This window comes from Neltuma alba, unplaced genomic scaffold (genome assembly GCF_004799145.2).
Source record: "Neltuma alba isolate B1F8T4 unplaced genomic scaffold, ASM479914v2 tig00013149_pilon, whole genome shotgun sequence".
Taxonomy (NCBI): Eukaryota; Viridiplantae; Streptophyta; class Magnoliopsida; order Fabales; family Fabaceae; genus Neltuma; species Neltuma alba.
Window position 1 is genome coordinate 38,893 of NW_021637462.1, and position 21,698 is coordinate 60,590.

Here is a 21,698-nt window from a genome sequence, read left to right on the forward strand (position 1 = left end):
TTTTTAACATTTTACCCTGATATGTCTTTTGTCATATTGACTTTTACGTCACGAAATGATAGGTTTGCTTCTTCTTTTTCACCCGTCCTGTTTTTTAAGCTTGGTCATGTTTGAATCATATGGGTTAAACATAAGTCTTCTATTTCTTTACTTTCCATCATCACCCAGGATGACCGAGACAATTTTCTTAGCCTGGCTTTGGAGGGATATAAATGTTGTTTAGTCACTGGAGACAAGTATGATGTGAGAGTGGTATGGAAATACTCTTACTTCCTCTGTAACTAATAGATTATACAGATGAATTATTTGAAGGAACTGTACATGTCGTAAGGTTTTCTGATTTCCTTGGACAAACTTCTTACTTTCAGGTGTTTCGTCTAGTTTCCTTGTGGTTCAGTCTCTCTTCCCGAAAAAATGTAGTGAATGCTATGCTTAGCACAATCAATGAGGTACAAGTGAAGGACAGCGTTTACATGAGTTTGTATTTTAGTTTTGTTTAATATGGTTACTGAAGATCTTGTTTGGTCTGCATCTGAATGTATTTCCAGGTTCAATCTTTCAAATTTTTACCTTTAGTGTACCAAATTGCTTCTAGAATGGGTAGCTCAAAGGATGATCAGGGAACTTGTAATTTCCAGGTTTGGCATACTATAACTGAAGCTTCCTTTTTATATTGTCCAGTTTTTCTATTCTTAACACAATTTATGGACAATGCAGTCTGCTTTGGTGTCTCTTGTGAAGAAAATGGCCATTGATCATCCATACCATACAATACTTCATGTATGTAATTTTATGTTTTTCTTCTATCGTCAAACAGTTTTGTTGCATGTTCCATTTTGTTCTCTTTGCTTTCAATACTAGGTCTTTCTGATTCTACATTTTTTATTGAAGGAAGCAAAAAGCTTCCTTGGTTCATCTGCTAATACTTTGACCCATGCCATGCTGTATTTAATCCTTCCTTTTGTTGGAAAGCCTTCAATTCCTTGTATTATTTATGTCTGGAAGCTGTAATTTCTGGTGTAGAGAAGGGAGAAGGTACTCTTGTTCAATCAATCCTGAAAATTTCTTCACACCAGAACAATACACCGACCTCTTGTGTATATTTTTGAGGTTCTAACTAGCCAGAGGCGGTTATGGAACCTACTCCTAATACGGATGGATAATGAAAAGCTGGCAAAATAATATAATGCATTCTAAGACTCAGGAGAAGGGAAATGATTTTCTTCATCTTCTTTTTACATAAGCTTTTGGGTCTGGCAAATGGTGACCGCATCAAGGGCAATCAGCGTAGTAGAAGTTCATTTGTGGTTGATATGGACAAAAAACTTGCGGCAGAAAACCTTCTACATGAGCTATCGTCTTATCATGGAGCTATTATCCAACAAGTAATGTCCATTTTTGTGTGATTTATCTTCTTAAGGTCTGATTTTTAGTCTATACTCTTCAAACTTTTTGTTTGTCACATGTTTATAGACAAGGCAAATGGTGGAGATTTATATCAAACTTGCTGAGATGGAAACAAGGAGAGAGGTTGAGGAATTTATTTATTTTCCATATTTCGCTCATTATTGCTAAAATATATATTTTCTGAATTAAGATTGTCTTACAATCTTCAAAAATTTCCCAAATTATTTGTATATTACAGCCATCTCATCGGACCATTTATGCAGGATACCAATAAAAGGGTGATTCTGCCAAGAGAGCTACGTAGTGTTCCAGCATTGGAACGCGTGAGTGCATCACTCTTCATGCTGTATTTCTTTGTGATGAAAAATTTTGAAGGCTAATGTGATGATTGGCTTGTGGGTTAGGGAGAACTGATATTTTGTGTTGTTTTATGGTGGTATTCTAGAAATTTGAACTTGAATGAATATTATATTTTAATAATGCTGTTGACATAAAAACAACACCCTTGAGACACATAAAACTTTAAGTCATGCTACATATTTCATCATAGACAAATTGACGAAACATAAATGATGAATCTTGTAATACTGATATGTATCGCAAGTTGATAACTTGTCCTGTAGAAATGTATAGACGTCAGCAGACAGCAGTAGCTGCCAGATATGAATATTTGGTGCAAAAATATTTATCAATGTTGACGCGTGTTCCTTTCAATAAAGCTATGTTTGTGCTGAATTTTCTTTGGTTTACTTTGGGCATCCAGGTACCTGTAGTCACAGCTACTGTTCCAATCGACTATAGCTGTCAGTATATGATGGAACTTTTCCTTATTTCAAAGGACTAGCAGATTCAGCAACGTATGTCTAAACCATTAGTCACACTCTCAGAAACGTTCCCTCATTTGCAATTTCCGGTGCTTAGATCTTCTTCATGTTTGTCTAATACAGGATAATGAATGGTATAAATGCTCCAAAAGTGGTTGAGTGCCTTGGATCTGATGGTTCCAGGTATCGACAACTTGCAAAATCCGGAAATGACGACCTAAGACAAGATGCTGTATGAATTCTAACTGCATTTGCTTTCTATTCTTGATGGCATCTGTTGCTGAAGTTTATTGTTGAAATGTTTCAAGTTCTCAATCTTCAGAGAGAAATAAGGGGCCCAGGCAAAAGCATATCTGACAAATGTTTATTAGTCTAAAAAGTTTTTGTTATTTTAAGGTTTTAATGCTAAATGTAAATATTTGAAATCTCTGCCTATTGATTTAGATTTTCATTTGAAAACAAGGTAATTTTGTCAAATACACAAAACATAGAGATATCATCTTCCAATGCAAATTAGTTCTTAAAAAAATACTACCCATGTACTATTTTAATCTTCTAGATAACAGTGCTCTTCTAGATAACAGTGCTGCTACAGCCTTTTGTGAAGTTGCAATTGGAAAACAACCGACCGCACTCTTCAATGGTTCTCTCACAACAGACAAATTGCATTTATTAAATTTGTGTTGCATAGAACACTGACACCTGCTAGAGAGAGGAAGAACAAGAGGATAAGGGGAAACAGAGTGATTCAAAAAAGGGAAAGGAAGGGGGGACTAGAAGAGAGAAATGGGCAGAGAGGAGGAGACACCGGGGCGGGGGGGAAGTAGGGGGAAATTGAAGATATTAAGGGGGAGAGTACTAAATATATTCAGTATTTATTCAACTCATCAAAAGATCTGACAATTAAGAGAACCTTTGGGTTACTTATACGCCCTGGGTATAATTATTTAAAACAATAATCCAACCTGTAGCTAATAAGTTTGGAAGATAAGAGAAAATTGAAAAGAACCAAATTCTAATAGGATAAGATAATTCTAAATACTGTGTTCTAAAATAAAGACAATATAACTTTTTAAAGATAATATAAATTCTAAATTCAAATTAAAATCCTAAAAACATAAATCTCAGGAAATCTCAGATTCTAGGATTTCTATGTTGTCGAGATTTCCATCACAGAGAGACAGGGAGACAAATAAGGAGAGGAAGGGAAGAAAATCAATTGCTTTACTGAGCTGAATGAAAAGTCCACAGACAAGTGATTGTAGAGAAGTAAAAGGACAGTCTTAAAACAATGAAGGGATTGTTGAGGAAGAGCATCCCGATTGATCTTAGTTACCTATTTTTGGTGAAAGATTGCATTATTCACTATTTACAAATAATCGACCGTATCTCTCCAAGTAGTCTTTTCCCATTCTTTATCATAGTCTAATAAGCAAGATAAATTGTTATGGCTTAGCCTAGATGCTACATTTTTTTAATTACCTTTATAGGTGATGGAACAATTCTTTGGTTTAGTTAACACATTCCTGAGGAACCACCGAGATACATGGAAAAGAAGGTTAAGTATACGGACCTACAAGGTATACTCTGATTTTCCTGAATTCTTGAATTGTGATCTGATGATAGTCTCATAATACTGTCTTGTGTAAAATTATCAACGGTGTTCAGGGCTATTAAGAGCCACTTTAATCAAAAAGCTTAATCTGTCATCCATGTATTAGTGATTTTATTATAATCTCTATGCCTGAAGTCTGAGCATAATATACGTTCATTATTCCTGACTTTCTTAAGTTTCAAATTAATCATGAAGAATGGGGAGTCTTGACCAATTGGTCAACCATCATTTTTTTTTTTTTTGGTTCAAAACAATGCATGTGATGTTCATCCCTCTGGAATTTTAAGTTCTTGCTGCAATTTTTTCATGTCTTCCGTGATATTTTACTCTACCATGTGTTGTCTGTAGACTATGCTAGCATGTTTTGGACAGTCAGATAAAAACCATCCCTGAGAATGCATGCAATGCCTAGCTTTTTGGAATGATGTCGACTTCTTCACAAGATAAAGAAGTATTTTTTGACCAATTGTTTCAGTCATTCAATGCGGCCCACCAACATCCCATACGAAACTGAAAGTCCAGCATGATATATCATTGGGCCTTTGCTTTGTACTTGCCTCAAGCCCAGAGCATTTTGCTTTTATCAATTTCTTTTCCTTCATTTGCTTCGATTTAAGTTATCAAAGTAATGTTTGGCTCTGTAGTTTCTTCTTCCTATTGCCTATTTATCATGCTTTCTTTTTGTCGTCTATATGATCAGTAAATAGTTCTTGCAAAGGGAAATTGACTTGGTTGCTTATCTTACGTTGTGTGTGGTAGTTTATAAGATGTGTGGGCGTGTGAAGTATTAACCTATTTTCATATTTTTTATGTCACAGGTTGTTCCTTTTACACCAAGTGCCGGTGTTCTTGAGTGGGTCAATGGCACTCTTCCTCTTGCTGACTATCTCATAGGGAGGTCTGTCAAAGAAAGTTGTATTTTGCTGCAAAATTTATTATCTTCAACATCTAAATGATCCTTTAGCACCAGAAACGGCGGTGCTCATTGTCGATATGGAGTAGGGGATTGGGCATTTCTTAAATGTAGAGAGCACATGGCCAATGTAAGTTCACCAATATTTTGGTATTTTTACATGGATATTAGCATCTAAATAGGTCTACAATAGTCCACTCTCCTGAAATATGCCTTGAATTAGAATGTGAGCCCCAAGCTTTAAACAGAGTTTAAATTTTATATTGATTTTATTGTAAATGAATCATAAATATTTTTTAATCAGAAAATGAAAATTCGAAAACAGCGGTTGTCTACGATACTTTCATGCATCCACATTACACACGTATGAGGCATGGTATAGGGTTGCATTAGAACTAGCAATTGATCTTTGCAAATTATGGGTTAGGCCGTAAATGGTGAAACATGACCATTGCCATGTTTAGCCACCAGTTATTCTTGAGACAGTTTCTACTTTTTGTATTCCTTCTACCTTCTTCCAAAAGCTAAAGGGAAAAATATGGTGACGATAGAAGAGGACAGAATGAAGAGACATCCTGTGTGATAAAGATTTGTAGCCACGAGAAGAAATGAAGCATTTTTAATTTGATCTCTGGCTCAATTTGTATCTGTCGGATAGATTTTACTTCATCCATCACACGTTAATCTTTTCTAGCATCTAAGGAAACTAGTGGAGGTGGCAGAATATTGCTCTGATATAGTTTATTTCGCTGTTCCTACTGACATGAGTGAAATTGTCAGAATTATCAAGGGCCACCTACTATGTTTAGACATCAAGGAAACGATTGTAACATTTGTTGGCTTTAAAACAGGAAAGGGACAAACGCAAAGCGTTCCAAGAAGTTTGCAAGAATTTCAGGTTTTTCCTGTACTTTATTCTTTCAAATCAGGAAAACAGTCAACTTCATAGCTTCATGACTATTATGCAGGCCAGTTATGCATCACTTTTTCTTGGAGAGATTTTTCAAGGCAGCTGAGTGGCTTGAGAAGAGACTAGCCTACACCCGAAGCGTAGCTGCTAGTTCTATGGTAAGTGCATTCCATGTTGCAATTTAACCTCCCTGTGCTTAATCCGTCCCAAAGTTATCTGAGATTGTAGCCGTCAGTGTTATAAATCAAAACCATAGTAAATAACTGTTCAGTGCTAACAAGTAAAAGAATGGTTTCTTTACATTAAACTCTGTCATGTACTTATTTTATAGTCGTACCTCCTATTTTCCCATTTTTTATTGGCAAGTGACAGCATGTAGGTTCTTTATGACGTAGCCTTGCTGGAATTAGTTGGATCTGTAGTGAATCATTGTATTTTTGCCCATCCCATGACTAAGTCTACCATCTGTTTTACATCTGTTTTCAGCACCTAGTTTGTCTTATTCTCTACTTGAAAAAGATTCTAGGAAGAATGTCATTTGAGTCCCTTGTAAGGGAATTATTAACACTTTTGTCCCTACTTAAAAAAGGGGAAAATAGAGAAGTTAATTTTGTATATTGTTGTTATCAATCTCAAAGGGGTTCATGTGTTCAAAGGACCAAAGTGTCAATAATTGGCTTAAAAGAGACCCAAATCACATTCTCTGATGATTCTATGATGTCATGACAGCCTTATTTTCTCATGATTCTTATGATTTATTTTTAGGTTGGTTACATAGTTGGCCTCGGTGATCGACATTCAATGAATATTTTAATTGATCAAGCCTCTGCTGAGGTTGTTCACATAGATCTTGGTGTTGCCTTTGAACAAGGTTTGATGCTTAAGACTCCAGAACGGGTATGCCTGAAGTTCTTTAATCCTGCTCTCAATTGCTTACTTTTTCTGAACTATATTAATTATCTACTCATCTGTATCTACTGACAGGTTCCATTTCGGCTGACAAGAGACATAATTGATGGAATGGGCATAACCGGAGTAGAGGGGGTTTTCAGAAGATGTTGTGAGGAAACTCTTTCTGTTATGCGAACAAACAAAGATGCATTGTTGACAATTGTTGAAGTAATTGAATCATACTTTGCTTAAGATTATCCCAAATGAATTTATTTTCGCCTATTTTCTTATGAGGAATGCCGTCTGCAGGTTTTTATCTATGATCCTCTTTATAAGTGGGCCTTATCTCCTCTAAAAGCCTTGCAGCGTCAGAAGGTATGTCATACCTTCCAGGTTATTTTCATTAGTTATACACTGCCACAGCTCAAGTCTAGCATCTTTTTTTAGACTACTTGATTTGATTACTTATTAAGAGTGGGGGAAATGATTTATTAAGCACCTTACAAAAATGCATTTAGGGATAATTTAAATTTAGAGTAGTTTTAAAATAATTTTTTATAAACTTATGTTTTGAAATCCAGATCAATCAAGTGGAAAGGGAGGCTGCTTACGGAGTGATCCAACTGAGATGAAGTCACAATTCAATTAGATTTTGTATAATAAAGATTACTGACACGGAAATTTATTAAACAATTAAATGGCAAATTTACACGCATTTGCTACACAGTCAGTGAATACTGGGATTGGGGGCTGTAGATTTTGGGCTAGTGCTATTGGCCTGTTCATGAGCTAGATTGACCTGCAATAACTTCTGTCCCTTGTTCTCTATACTCTATAGGAAACAGAAGATGATTTGGATACAACTTTCTTGGAACCTCATGGTGACAACGAAGGAAATAAGGATGCTACCCGTGCACTATTGCGTGTCAAGCAGAAGTTAGATGATTTGGATACAACTTTCTTGGAACCTCATGGTGACAACGAAGGAAATAAGGATGCTACCCGTGCATGCGTGTCAAGCAGAAGTTAGATGGATACGAAGAAGGTGAAATGCGGAGTGTACATGGGCAGGTATTCTGTCAATATGTATCTGCCATATTCCTGTATGCATGCTATGTTAATTGCGTTTTCTCATTCTTCGCCTCTTTTTGGCGGATAAACTTGGATAATTGCATTTCCCAGTAGTGCAGCTGATATAATTGGGAATTGAAACACAAATTTGTTAATTTAAATTATTGTCAGTCAAAAGATCATTCACTTCATTCCTCCTCAAAGTACTCATGGCTTGTAATGGCATCCAGCTCGATTAGTGGTCAAGTGTCTCCACTTCCCTGGAATTTACAGTCAAACCATGGATGATAACCGTACTGGGAGAAGAGATTAAACCTAATGAACCAGTTTCGATATTCCTTGAATGATTTAAATGATCTTATTTTAATCTAATTTCAGGTTCAACAACTCATTCAAGATGCAATTGATCCTGAGCGATTGTGCCAAATGTTTCCTGGTTGGGCAGCTTGGTTATAGCGTGAACAAGGAAATCCACGTACAGTTGGCCCTCTGACCGCTGAGTTATCTTGTATAGGCGGCATATTCCATTCATATTGCAGAGGCTAATCTTTTCCTTCTCTCTTATATGTAATCTAAACCTGTACATTGAACCATACGTCTACATATCTTGTTTTTTCTGTTGAGTACGAAAAGGCGAAGCTCCATGTTACCTGCTTTTTGTCGCAGAGCTGGGAATTTTGTCAAGTCCCGCCTCGCTTCGCCAACTGCCAGAAGCTGGCGTTGTAGAAATATCTTGGTTCTCGTCATCAGATACTTTACATATCCAAACCATTATCCAATTTTGTGCCTTTTGGGGGAAAAGAAATAAAGGATCAGTTGAATAGTTCTTGGGTGGTTTCGCGAGGAAGCTTGGCTGGTCTCCGCTTAATGCCTTCTTTCCACTATAAGAACTATGGGGCTTTTTGACGAGATATTCAGTCGCGCCCGAAATTTGAGGGCAAAGGACTCCTTCCACATCTCCGTCATTAAAGTAATCTGTTGATTCAAAATGTGTCATGTTACCTGGTCCTTTTTTGGGCCTTTACAAGAACATTTCACATTTATTTTTGATTTTTTAAAGGAAAATATAAATTTTATTTTATAATTTCTTACTCCTCCGGTTTTTAATATAGGATCCAATTCTTGAGTTGGTTATGATCCTAAATATAAGACTCATTTCTTATATTTATTAATTTTTTCTAAATTACTTCTATAAATACTCTTTCAACTATAATCAAGTAGTAAGAAGGAGGAGATATTAAAAAAAGATGATTATAATGTTTTAGGAAAAATGTGTAACTTTTCTTATAATTAATTAATTTACCTAACTTTCTTAATCTAATCAAATTAGTTAAATGCGTCTTATATTAAGGATTGGAGGAGTATTAGTATATTAAATAGATGCTTTACAATTTTTACTTCATTACTTTACATTTCCAATCATTAAATTACATTTCTTAAGACCTAATGGATAACAAATAAAGCTTTACCAAAATAGGATTCCTAAATTTTATAAATCTATTATAGTTGAGTTGTTACTGTGAAATTTTTTTTAAGAGTCGCTGATATTGCATATGTTAATGTCAGTTTTATAGATATTATCTTTATCTACGTGGCAATGTGTGCGTGCGCGCCTAACAATATTGCAACAGTTAAGACATAAAGAATTGCTTGCACCTTTATTTCTAATGGAAGTTTTGCATGTTACCTTTTCTTGAGCAGTAAATGCAGTGACCATGGTATATTATACTATTTTTCTATTACTTATTTTGTAATGTATTACAGTGTTATATTTAGGATGAAAGAAGTATATTTTTATTCATATAAAATATTAAATCTTTTTTTTTTTTGCCTACATAAAATATCAAATCTACAGCAAGCTACACTAAGCTTAATGTAATTTTTAGCAAACTGAATCAATAAGCATTTATAGGGAAGGGCATTAAAAAGCGAGGCGGGAGGGGAGGCAGCAGATAGAGCCTGATATCATAAACTAAAAAGGTGTTTGAATGAAATCAAACCATAGTTTGGAGAATAGTTTTTAGAAAATAGATTTTGTGAAAAAGTGATTCTGATAAAGTGAGAGTGTTTGGATAGTTGTTATCAGAAACACTTTTTATATATGCAAATTACTAAAAAAAATAAGTTAATATGATAATTATATAAAAGATAGATTTTATAATATATTTTAATTTGAAGGAATAAAATTGTTAATAATATATTTTTTACCAACATAATTAATAATATATAACATAATGTAATTAATAAATAATTAATATGTGTATATATATTTATAAGATATAAGATTAAATATGTTTATTAAAAAATAATTGAGGGGTGTTAAAGTCATATTATTGTTGAGATCTACTCTAACAAGTATAATTATACTTTTCAATTTGAACCAAAAGCAAAATGGATCCACTTCTCTTGAAACCATAGTTTTGAGCTCTAAAACCATGGTTTTTAGGTCAAATCATGGTTTCGGATTATTTCTCCCTATTTGGCTCACTTTTCTCCCAAACCATGATAGCCAAACGGGCTCTAAGTTGCCCACCATCTAGTTATTAAATCCTACCCGTCTTTGCATTTGAAATCACTGAGAAGTTTTTTTTCTGAGGATCCAAGAGAATTTAAAGTCTTCAAAAATCTTAAAACGCATCTTATTTTTCAGTTGCATGTAACAATCTTGTTTATGGTACGGTATCTTAATGTTATTTTGAGCATCCCCAACTATATAAATAAAATGATACTGGACATAAATGAAAAATAATAAAAATAACATCAGATGCCGGATGACATGTTGCTTTATCCAATTTTAAAGTTGTTAGGAATAACAATTTTTTTTTTCTATTCTCATCTTCGAATTTCAAATGGTTTATGCATATTCTGCTGATTGGAAATCATTCAAAATACGAATTTTGTCCAATTAGCCCTTTTCGGTCTACTTCATAATTCATAAAAGGACCATTGGACGCCCACTTCATGGCCCAAAGCCAAGAATTTGCAGAGCAATGGTTCGGACTGCATATAGCAAAATGGCGGGAAAACTTGGCGCCCTCAAGTCTTTCCTGTCTCTTCCTCTATATAACCCGACCTTTCCCTCTTCATCACCCACTCGCCTCATACCATTTTCCTTTTCAAGTTCTCCTCGTCGTCTTCGTGTAATGGCTCAAACAGAGGTGCAGAGCAATGGCTGTGAGGTCCTGGAGCCTTCCCCAAAGATCCAAAAGGTTGAACACAACGGTACCACTGAAAACACTCAAACAATCATGCCGTTTCTTCGAGTGAAGAAGCTCTCTGACAAGGCCGTTTTGCCTTCTAGGGCTTCCTCTCTCTCCGCCGGTTACGATCTATCTAGGTGAGTCTCTGATCAGAAATTCTCTTTCTCACATATTTATCGGCAGTAACGGGAGATTTATGTTACCTGAATAATGTTGCAGCGCGGTGGAGACGAAGGTGCCAGCAAGGGGTAAGGCTCTAGTGGCAACTGATCTGAGTATAGCGATCCCTGAAGGAACCTATGCTCGTATAGGTAATGACAAGTTTCATATCTCTTGTAATTTTAGATCATTGGTTGAGGGAGTAATTCGGATGAATTCTGACTATCTTTGACTTTCGAAATCCTGGATTCTTCAGCACCACGTTCGGGCTTGGCATGGAAGCATTCAATCGACGTGGGTGCGGGTGTGATTGACGCGGATTACAGGGGACCTGTTGGAGTGATTTTGTTCAACTATTCGGACGCTGATTTTGAAGTGAAGGTCGGAGACAGGATTGCGCAGCTGATAATCGAGAGGATCATGACGCCTGAGGTTGAAGAGGTTGAAGATTTGGACTCCACTGCCCGGGGTGAAGGCGGTTTTGGATCTACTGGTGTTTGATCGTATCTTGTTGGCTCTCGAATTTCTAATGTTTTGGAAAATTAGGGTTAGATACGTAGCTGAGAATGCCTCCTAGTAGTTTTGTCGAATGGATGGTGGGCTTAGTTTATGCTTTTGCCTGCATACTAAGGGCGCTGTAAAAATGATCTTTGCTGCTAGATTTATCAACTGAATCTAATTTCAGGGCAATTGGATTTTTATTCCAAGTGGAAGAAAAACAGAGGATTAGGAAAATCAGATGATCTTGATAATGAAAAGTGTAATAGTAGAAAAACTAGCATCAACAATCATTGGTATTTGGTTTGGACTTGGGAGAAACCTATGGGGCTAATATCTAGGATAAACATCACGGGGTTCTAGACAAATCCAGATCAGTACAAGGGAAAAAAAAACCGTATTTAACTAAAGATATCAAAATTAAATTGATAACAATTTATATTGCCTTCAAAATTGTTGGAGAGACACCCTCTTTGTGCATTTTGTAACGACAGTATCTGATTATCTTCATCTTTATATGAATAGCCTTTGATTATCTTTTCATCCAAGAAAGAAAAACTGTTCTTCAGGAAAAAGAAAAGGAAGAGTTGTCCTTTCTCTACATGGTTTTATATTTAGTGTTCAACTAATTTTTGTAGTTTATTTTTGTTTCATGTTATAAATATTAAATCCTAACATACAAGTTATCACAAAAACATAAAATAAAAGACCGAAAATTAATAATTATAAACAAAGGGTTAACGTCTATAATTAGGGACGCTACGTGATATTTTTTAGGCTGGCCATTTCAGTGTTTTGCATTGACCTAGCATTCCATTAATTTTTTATTATTATTTTTATGTTATGGAATATTTATTGTCTTGTTCAATGCTTTACTTTGGTGGAAGTTTTCATTTAACTTTTTTTTTTTAATTTAAAGCTAAAGTAGTTGTGTGCGTTTCTATATAATTTCTGATAGCATTTATATTTTAACTCCATATTAATAATTAATATTTTTTTATTTTTATTACGTCAAATTCTCTAATTATATATAAATATGTGTTTAATTTTTTATGAGAGTTATAATTAAATGGGATACATATAAATTATATGTGATTAGAGAATTGATATAATAGATATAAAAGAAAACATGTTATTTTGATTATACTCAGAATAATCAACTCACTATTATGTTGCATTAGCAAATTTTGATCTAGTATTTGTTTATTTTTGGATATTTTAAACTACTATACAATATCAATATTTGGAAGATGAAATTTTTTATTATGTATGGAAACAAGTCGAAAAAATAATTATAAGAACACGTGATAAAAAAATTAAAAATAAAACCGACTACTAACTATTCTTTTTCCAATATGTCCACAGATTGGCAGCTCCGGTTTGCAAGCGCCCATGCACGCCATTAAAATTAGTCAATCCAACATAGAGGACCATTTCCAGATGTATATTTACACCTTTATCCTCGGTCAATAACCGTCATCATCGCCGCCAAGGCATGGTTCACCGCGTAATTTATCTGATCATGACCAACCCGCAACTGTAATTTCACACCGACCCAAAACAATTTGCACCGCCCATCGCAAGGCAAAAGCTCCTTCCGTTACGTTGTTTTTCAAAATCCTCATCCTTGCCCTTGTTCCCTATAACTGTTTTCTCTTCCTCTCCAAGAAAACCGCTTCACATCACATTCCCACTTCTGTTTCTAGCTCTCTGGTTGCTTCTGCGTGACCCCTTGTTTTCTTTCTCGCCAAGTTTTTCTCTTTCTATCGGTTTTACCCACATGTATAATACAGCTTGATTTCTTCTTTCCTTTTATGGTATATATATCTTCCAAACACGTCCATCCATTTATTTGAATGGTTTCGTTTCACGTCCCATCTTTATTCTGAAGATACCTCCAACTTAGCTTTCTGTGCTTCTCTTACAGTTTACAGGATTTCATTGCATCGCCATGTGTTTCGACAATATGTTGTTAGAAACCCGTCACAATGGGTCTACTCCACGGTTGGCAGTTGATGAGATTGGAACTTCAGTTTCGAACAAATCCATCAAGCAGGAGGCAAGCGATGAATCAGGTTACATGAAGGTCGAGAATTCGGCCCTGGAGACCGCGAGCAACGAAGAATCAACGGTTTCGGATTGCGAAAGTGCTGTTTCTGGAAGCAATCATGTGCAGCATCAGACGCTTGGTGAAGGTTTTCTTAGACTCGCTGAAGGAGACAGCGTTCATGATCTCATTCAAAGAAGATTCATTCTAGGTTTAGGGACGCTGGGAGCGAACACGAAGGTCGTTGCAATTCATAGAAATGCTTGTTCTAGCGTTATGGCGCAAGCTCGAGTTCAATCATTTCAGGTTTATATGCGAGCTGAGGAGAAGCGTCGTGTTAATGCCAATGTGAAGTTTGCGTGGTATGGGACTTCTGGCAAGGAAGAGATACGAGAGATTATTTCGCACGGTTTTTGTAATGGCGGTAAACCTCAGAATGATGGACATTATGCTTGCGGATTATCTCTCTATTCAGATGATTCTCCTATGGAAAGGTATACAAAAAGTTCTTTATAAAGCAGCACAACATCTTAAAATGGATGTCGGACACTTATTCATTTTAAAATGCTTTTAGACTATTATTTGCATTTTTTCAATCTTAATTCACAAGTTAATGAAATTTCATTCTTGCTGTTTTGTAGTTTGAAAAGCTCTATGGTTGACAGAGACGGTCTAAGACACTTATTATTGTGTCGCGTTATTTTGGGGAGGCAGGAACTTGTGCTTCCTGGTTCTGATCAATGTAATCCGAGTTCTGAAGAATATGACTCAGGGGTGGACAGCCTTTCAGCTCCCAAGAAGTATATCATTTGGTGTGCCCGGATGAACACGCATGTTTTTCCAGAATATGTTATAAGTTTCAAAGCTCCTAGCATGAAAGGTATGCACGAGAACAGTATGTGATGGGGTTACTCTGTTTTTATGGTATTCGGAAAGTTGTAAAATTAATGTGTGGAATGTTCTAAAATTTTGCAGAGCTGGTGAAGTTTGAAGAAACTTTAAGAAAACCATCCTCCCCTTGGATTCCATTTCCAAGTGTAATTTCTGGGCTCTCTAAGCTTTTGCCTCCATCTGCTATTGCCTTCATCTCCAAGTTCCACAAAGATTACCAAGTAAGTGCTTTGACTTCCTTCCGGTGGTTTAACTCCTTCACTCTAATCTTTGCCAAAGCTATTATTGTCACTTGACATGAGCTCACTAATGGAGCTTCCTCTCATTTTCAGGAAAAGAAGATTTCGCGGAAAGAACTCGTACAAAAAGTAAGACAAATAGCAGGAGATGAGTTGCTGATTTCAGTCATCAAATCTTTCAGGGAAAGGTGCTATTAATCTCTCCCTTTGTGATTTGGTTTATCATTTTTTCAACACAGTGACAATTGACAAAAATCAACCTTACTGGCTTCGTAGATTTTATACAACTAGTGCTAGTGCTCTACATCTTGCAAACTATGTCATGTCATATTAATTGAAGTGCTTGAAGATTTTTGCTGTTTGCTTTTCAATTTGGTTGTTAAATCTTCATTTTTGGGGATTTCTTTGCAAGTGTTAATATACTTGCAAGAGTGCATGATGCCAGAGTGCAGCTTCCTTGATGTGAAAATCACGTGGTTTTTAATCTTGGAGCGGTTGCTAGATTATTAGGCAAAAGAAATAAATAAATAAATAAATAAGCCATTATATATGAAGAGGAAATCGTTTGAGGCTTAAACTTGGGTCCAATTTATTTAGTTTTCTGCATCTGTGGTAGTTAGGAACTTTATATATCTTGCAGCAGTAACTCTTGCAGTCTCATCCTTGTTCTTTGCGCATGTATTTGCTATGGAATCTAACAGTGTGAATATGAATTTGTACTTCAGAAAACGGGCAAGCGTTCAGCTAAGGTGAAGAACTGAAGTAGAATAAAACAGCTGGTCATTAAAACGGAACATATTCCTTCACGAGATCCATTAGTTGATAACAGGTAGATATCACACTGGAGTTGACATGATGCTCAGTGACTCGAAATCACTGATAGAGAGGAGGCACAACAGACATCATCGGCTAGAGGGATCACTGGTTACTGACTTGTTAACCAATTTTTACTGTACATTCTGGGTGAGGAACTGTGTGGCTTTTGAAAATTTGACATCTGTTGAAATGTAGGCACAGGAGTATTATCAAGTAGTAGCTTTCTTTTTCTTTTTTACCTTGTAGATATTCGGAATGGAATATATCATCCAGGAACAAGGAAACCTATAAGGACATCCTTGAATGGTTTTACTGTGGTTTCTTCTCTGAAATGTGGAGTTCACCCTGTTTTGTCAATAACCATGATATAAATTTTTGAATTTGGATCCACTGCATCTCTTAAAAGTTGTTGGATGTCAACATTTGCACTAGTTTCATGTCTCTATTTTCTTTCATGTAGTTTTCATGTTCTGATGGGGTCTTCTTCTGACAAGACTTCATCTTTAGCCAAGGCCACAGACTTGGCCCATTGCTCACCAAGTTTCCTGTGTGCATATCTGAGGGGTAATGGTATTATCAACCAGCGATTGGATGCTGCATAATGCATAATTTATCAGGACAACTTACGGAATCCCTCGTGACATATTACACTACTTACGTTGCAACATGTTGACCATTGGATTTAAGCCAAGAATATTAGTCAAGTGAATGATATTTTGCCGCGTAGACAGTGGCAAATCCTTCCAATGATCCAACCATTTAAACTGTAGGAAACAGCTTTGCTGGGGCAAATGGACTGTGTTGGTAAGTGGCAAATCCTTCCATGAAATAGATAGAAGAAGGCCCAAACACACATTGTTTGGATTTGCTTTATAATGCATATATTGTGTCGGCCAATCCGATCCCATGAAATTGAAGGCCAAGCCAGCCCTTTCAAAATAAGGGACACAGCAACTCTTCACCTTACTGATTTTTCATTCACTCTCTTTTCCGCCTTTGGGCTTCAGAGTATGTGATAAAGACAGAAATTTTCAACTGGAAACACGTGTGCTACCTATCTGTTTCTTTTTGTTTGATTTTTCTTGGCTTTTAGGCTACTCATTATTTGCGCTTCTTGTGTGGGAAGATGGAGTCAGTATTCGTATAAACAAAACATGCCACGTACTCTGGGGCGCTCTTTCTTGTTGGCCAAGCTTCATCTATGCATTATCACCATTCACCGGGACTTAAATAAGACAACTAACTAAATTAAGTTTGATTAAGTTAAGATGATCATCTCACAAAATCATATTCATATAAATGCGTCTCTCTCTCTCTCTCTCACACACACACAGAGGTCGCGATGTTATCCAATAAGAATAGGCCAAGCCAGCTTGACAAATGGCCGTGTTGGTGGTTGACATCACAAGAAGCACAAGAGTGCAATCCACCTCCAAACACCCAACCCAGCTTCTTTTTTTTTTTTTTTGTCCAAATAAATAAATAAATTCTGGAGCAGCTTAATTAAGCGTACAAAACCCGAGAGTTGTGTTCGTCTCAATTGGAAATTATATTTATCTTATGAAACTACCAACTACTTGATGTTTATGTGTCAAAAGTGGTGTCCACTTGTAAGTGTCTTGAGATTTGTAGGTAGGCCTTAACAGTACAGTGGGGAAGTTGATTGCATATGATTGAGATTCCTTCATTGGAGTGTTAAGAGTATAATTTGTTTAATTTGGTGAATGATTATTGTCATCATCATGATTAGGAGTGTTTGAAGGGCTCATGATATCCCTTTTAAGAAAAGATTAGCCTCCTTCGAAGCTGGCCATATTTGATCTTGTAAAAGACATTAAGCACGAGCCTCCCTGCTTCTTCTATTTAATTCTAGTTCATAATATGAAGTTAAATCATAAATAAATATTGCTGGATTAAATTACATTCATTAACCTGAAGTGTTTTTGTTACTTACAATTACTCTTTCACTTAGTCTTGTTCAACTACGGTTAAGGATATATTTTACCAGTAAAAAATAAAAATTCAAACTTTTTCTGAGGACTTAGCCTATTCTACTGTACCCAATTCTCATTGGTTTAAATAAATAAATTTTCGAAACCTACGAAATAAAATGTTCTTTTTTTTTTTTGAAGAACATAAAGGGAAGGTGGGAGGGAAATATCATGGAAAGGGGATGGGAGGAGGAAGAGGAGGAGAGGACGAGGTTGCCTGGTGGCGAGGTTGATGAGGAGGATCACAGGGAGAGCGTGAGGGGGGAGGGGTATTTGTGTAAAATGGATCACCGCCTCTGGAGTGGTAGCCACTAGCGTCGGGCCCACATGATGCTCTTTTTCAATCATTATCATACGCTGCCTTCCACATCATTCCCTTCCCCCAACCATTGCCGCCACCAATTTCTCACCTCTCACCTCAATTCTGCTTTTTCTCCACTTTTATTTGCCAGAGTTTTTTTTTCTTCTTTTTAATCAATGCTTCTTCCGGTCTTTTTAACTCTTTGTTTCTATTTATATAAGGTAAATTATTAAAGTTTTAAGTACATAATAATTCTTTTAATGTGACCATAAATATTAGCAAACAGAGATGAGTAAATAAACATATGGAGTCTTTTTAAGAGAGTTTTTTTTTTGTCTCATTTAATACTATGTTTTTAAAAAATATATAATAATACAAGTATTTATTACCATTTCTCTTATCATATTCTTATTAATATATCGTGTGAACATGGTTTTTTTTTCCCAAGACAGGCGAAAATGCTTTTGACATTAAATTAAGACCAAATTTAATAATATAGTCAATAGTTTGATGTGCTGATTGCGTTTCTCAATCAGTCTATGAAATTCTTAATAAAAAACTTATATTTTAAAATGGCCCGAATATTAATTTATCATTAATAACTAATTATATTTTCTCTCAAGTTTTATATAACATTTTTCAAAATTTTTATAAAAAATATTTTACATGTGTCTATGTCTTCCCGACAATTTTTAATTTCAAACCTGTAACATTTTATCTTTTTATTGAATTGTTTAATTTTATTTCATGAGCACTATTAGTCACTTTTTGCCCCCTTTTTTTTTTTTTCCTTGCACCACTTTTTTGGCGGCCAAATTGGATGTGTGAAACCCCACAGGCGCAGACATGCTCTGCCAGTATAAAACCGGATCACGTGGTTCGTCTCGACTAGGCAACCTCAAAATCTTCTTTTGAAACATTTTGGCATCTCGTTGTGTATATTGCTAAGTTCTAATTTTGGTCTCTTTAACCAATTTTAATTATTGCCCAATACACCCCAGCCTTAATTACACACTAGCTACATTTGTTAATATAAAAATTAATTGATTAATTTAAATAAATTAAAAAAATTTGTTAAATCAGCTATTTATGAAAACTACATATTATCTTTCTTATAATATTCTTACTAATCATGCGTACTAGTTAAAACTATAATAAAATGTTTAACATGTGTAACTACTATAAGGATTATTTTAAAAAATAGATAAATATAAGAAACAAAATAAATTGAGGTATTATATTTAGGATTACATTGAATGTGACATTAATTTTTATATTAAGCATCAAAGTTAGTATTGGCTAAAATACTTTACCATTTTTATAATTTGTTAAAACAATTATAATAACAATTAGTAAAATGTCATAATTCATAAAAAAAAAAAAAATACTACTCCAATCCTAATTATAAGAACTCGTTTGAAAATTACAAGCGAGATCTTCTAATTAAGACCTCTTTTAAACCGTATCTTATAATTAAGAGCGGAGGTAGTATACTACCTTCAGTCCTAATTATAAGAGTTAGTTGATTAATTTGAGGAGATTAAGGAGAGAAGTTAAGTTAGTTATTTGTAACGAATATGTATTGTCTTTTTCTAAAATATCTCTACTAATCAACTGTATTGGTTAGAATTACAATTATTGAAAAGATTATTTTAAAAAAATATATATAAATATGATAGACAAAGTGGATTGAAATTTTATATTTATAACCAAAATAAAATTTAAATAAAATCTTATATTAAAAATATAACGTAGTATAATGAAAGATCAGAAGGAAAGGGAAGGGGTAGCCAGGATCACACGCAGCGTTGCAGCCACCCATCGTTAACGCAGAATATAAATCTGACCTCAGCCAATCGTACCTCGCTTGAGCTCCATATTTAATTTCCATTTATCATTATCATTATTATTATTTAACTTATTAAAATCAATTCAACCAGCCACTCACAGTCCTGCTCTCTCTATATATATCTTATCGTTCACAGTAGTTGAGAACCATTTCCTTCTCTCTGCATCGTACGCTCTTCTCTTTCCAACCAAAATCAAAGCTCTGTATGATCTTTCGCCCAAAAAAAAAAAAAAAAAGCTCTGTATGATCAACTTCCAGATGATGCAGTCCCAGTCCTCTCACGTTTCTCCTTCTCCCAGTTTCAATAGCTATTCCTCCGAGACCCTTGCTGAGATTGCCGCCCGCGTCATCCAGGAATTCCACTCTGACCCTTCTCCCCTCTCCGACGATTCTCTTTATGATTCATGGCACCCCGACGCCGATGATAACCGCTCAGACGTCCATCAGAAGGAAGCAGACGGTGATGCTCACCATCAGGACGACGACGATTTTGAGTTCGCTTTTGTTTGCAGGGATCCACACTCCTCGCCGGTATCCGCCGATGATATATTTTACAACGGTCAGATCAGGCCCACGTACCCCATCTTCGACCGCTCTTTACTTGACGGCGTTTCTTCTGTTTCGCTGACTCAGAACACCGATGAAACGGGGGCTGTTCGTCGCCGCCGACTTCCGCTTAGGAAGCTCATGTTCGAGGAGCGAGAAACCGGGTCGTGCTCCTCTTCGACCTCTGAAGCAGAAGACATTGACCTTGACGGTGTGGCTTCGGGGACCTATTGCGTGTGGGATCCCAAATCGTCGTCGGCGTCGTGGAAAAGGCCGTGCAAGAAGAGCAGTTCGACGGGGTCTTCGTCGAAGCGGTGGAAGCTACGGGACCTACTTCCGAGAAGCCACAGCGATGGGAAGGTACCGCTCGTGATCTTCACAACGAGCAACAAGAGCAACAAAGTGGCTCACGAGGCGTCCAAGCCCAGCTCCGGCGACAATAATGCCAACGTCTCATCAGAGAAGGCATCCCAACCCAGCAGAACCATAGCTCCAGCAAAAGAAGAGGATGAAAGTAAGAGAAAACAGCCGTTGCCTTACAGGCAGGAATTCATAGGACTTTTCACAAATGTGAACGGACTTGGTAGGAATCTGCGTCCATTTTGAAATGCAATTAAGTACAAATTTAAGTTAATCTTTTGCATTTCTCTTCTAAATCACCTGATTATATATAATGCTTTTGATTTGTCTAGTGTTTGCTTTTTCTGGTTTCTTCTTCTGTGGGGTTAATTACATCAGTTCCCTTTACTCTTTATTGTAATTAAAGTGGGCGAGAATGAGATTATTCCTTGAAACTTTTTAGCGGGTATGAACCATGAAGAGCTTAGTAGTGGGGTTAGTTCAGATTTGGTATTTGATTTAGTGTAAAAAGAGAGAAAGGGTCGTAAAGAGTGGCTCTCACTTTGCCCTCAAAGATTTGGCTTTCTTAAAATACAATTTAAGAGGGTAGCAGTATTTGAACAAATTCTGAAGAATGATGTGTGTGCTGGCGCCTGCATGGTGAGGTAGACAGAGTAATTTCGTAAAATTCAGAGAAATGCGTGTGGGTCTCACACGGAAATAGACTTGGATATTTGGGTTAACATGCTAAAAGTTAAAAGTTGAAGAAGACGATTATTTGGGAATATTGTGGATAAACCCAGCTGCAAACGGACAAGGTGGCGGACTTGGTTTGGATGGATGGAAGGACGAACCAAAGAAAAATGGGAGAAGAAATATTAGGAGAAAAACTCTTAAAAGTAAACAAAAAAAATTATTATTTTTGAAGTTTTTATTTTTTCCCCCCTCTATTTTTCTTTCCATCAAAACCTAGAGTAAATTTCTTACAAATAGATTGAAATTAGATATGCGGTTGTGAAAGAGAAAGTAGTGTAATCAAATAGATGTGTATGAGTCTATTATATTCACTTTTTTTGCTGCTGTTTCTTAAATATTTTGTTTATTTAAATAGGAGTGTTCAATTCATTTTGAAAATTTGACGATGTCAAGGGTTTTCGTAATTCGGAAACATATTTTTTCGTATACGTTTTA

General features: G+C 35.9%; 4 protein-coding genes across 4 annotated transcripts in view; all 4 read left to right on the forward strand.

The window, feature by feature from the left end:
• LOC114734857 (serine/threonine-protein kinase ATM-like) overlaps positions 1 to 8,469 on the forward strand; it is a 46,362-nt gene extending 37,893 nt beyond the window's left edge. Inside the window, 21 exon segments of the mRNA XM_028922509.1 lie at positions 169 to 252; positions 369 to 449; positions 549 to 638; positions 718 to 780; positions 1,245 to 1,385; positions 1,474 to 1,530; positions 1,671 to 1,730; positions 2,171 to 2,216; positions 2,219 to 2,264; positions 2,355 to 2,463; positions 3,722 to 3,811; positions 4,665 to 4,744; positions 4,811 to 4,889; positions 5,611 to 5,657; positions 5,728 to 5,827; positions 6,435 to 6,566; positions 6,654 to 6,788; positions 6,870 to 6,935; positions 7,399 to 7,501; positions 7,591 to 7,631; positions 8,010 to 8,469. Of these exon segments, the coding sequence (XP_028778342.1) occupies positions 169 to 252; positions 369 to 449; positions 549 to 638; positions 718 to 780; positions 1,245 to 1,385; positions 1,474 to 1,530; positions 1,671 to 1,730; positions 2,171 to 2,216; positions 2,219 to 2,264; positions 2,355 to 2,463; positions 3,722 to 3,811; positions 4,665 to 4,744; positions 4,811 to 4,889; positions 5,611 to 5,657; positions 5,728 to 5,827; positions 6,435 to 6,566; positions 6,654 to 6,788; positions 6,870 to 6,935; positions 7,399 to 7,501; positions 7,591 to 7,631; positions 8,010 to 8,087 (1,728 nt within the window). The 3' untranslated portion in view covers positions 8,088 to 8,469.
• Positions 8,470 to 10,613: 2,144 nt separating this feature from the next.
• On the forward strand, positions 10,614 to 11,725 carry LOC114734859 (deoxyuridine 5'-triphosphate nucleotidohydrolase). The gene is made up of 3 exons (XM_028922511.1): positions 10,614 to 10,968; positions 11,051 to 11,142; positions 11,247 to 11,725. The coding sequence occupies exons 1-3, from the start codon at positions 10,622 to 10,624 to the stop codon at positions 11,489 to 11,491; spliced, it is 684 nt and encodes a 227-aa protein (XP_028778344.1). The 5' UTR covers positions 10,614 to 10,621; the 3' UTR covers positions 11,492 to 11,725.
• A 1,486-nt stretch (positions 11,726 to 13,211) lies between these two features.
• LOC114734860 (probable inactive poly [ADP-ribose] polymerase SRO5) lies at positions 13,212 to 15,865 on the forward strand. The gene is made up of 6 exons (XM_028922512.1): positions 13,212 to 13,305; positions 13,416 to 14,029; positions 14,177 to 14,415; positions 14,511 to 14,647; positions 14,759 to 14,853; positions 15,391 to 15,865. Exons 2-6 carry the CDS (start codon positions 13,440 to 13,442, stop codon positions 15,416 to 15,418), a joined length of 1,089 nt encoding a protein of 362 aa, XP_028778345.1. The 5' UTR covers positions 13,212 to 13,305; positions 13,416 to 13,439; the 3' UTR covers positions 15,419 to 15,865.
• A 3,906-nt stretch (positions 15,866 to 19,771) lies between these two features.
• Positions 19,772 to 20,962, forward strand: LOC114734858 (uncharacterized). The gene has a single exon (XM_028922510.1). It carries the CDS (start codon positions 19,866 to 19,868, stop codon positions 20,772 to 20,774), a length of 909 nt encoding a protein of 302 aa, XP_028778343.1. The 5' UTR covers positions 19,772 to 19,865; the 3' UTR covers positions 20,775 to 20,962.
• Positions 20,963 to 21,698: the final 736 nt, after the last annotated feature.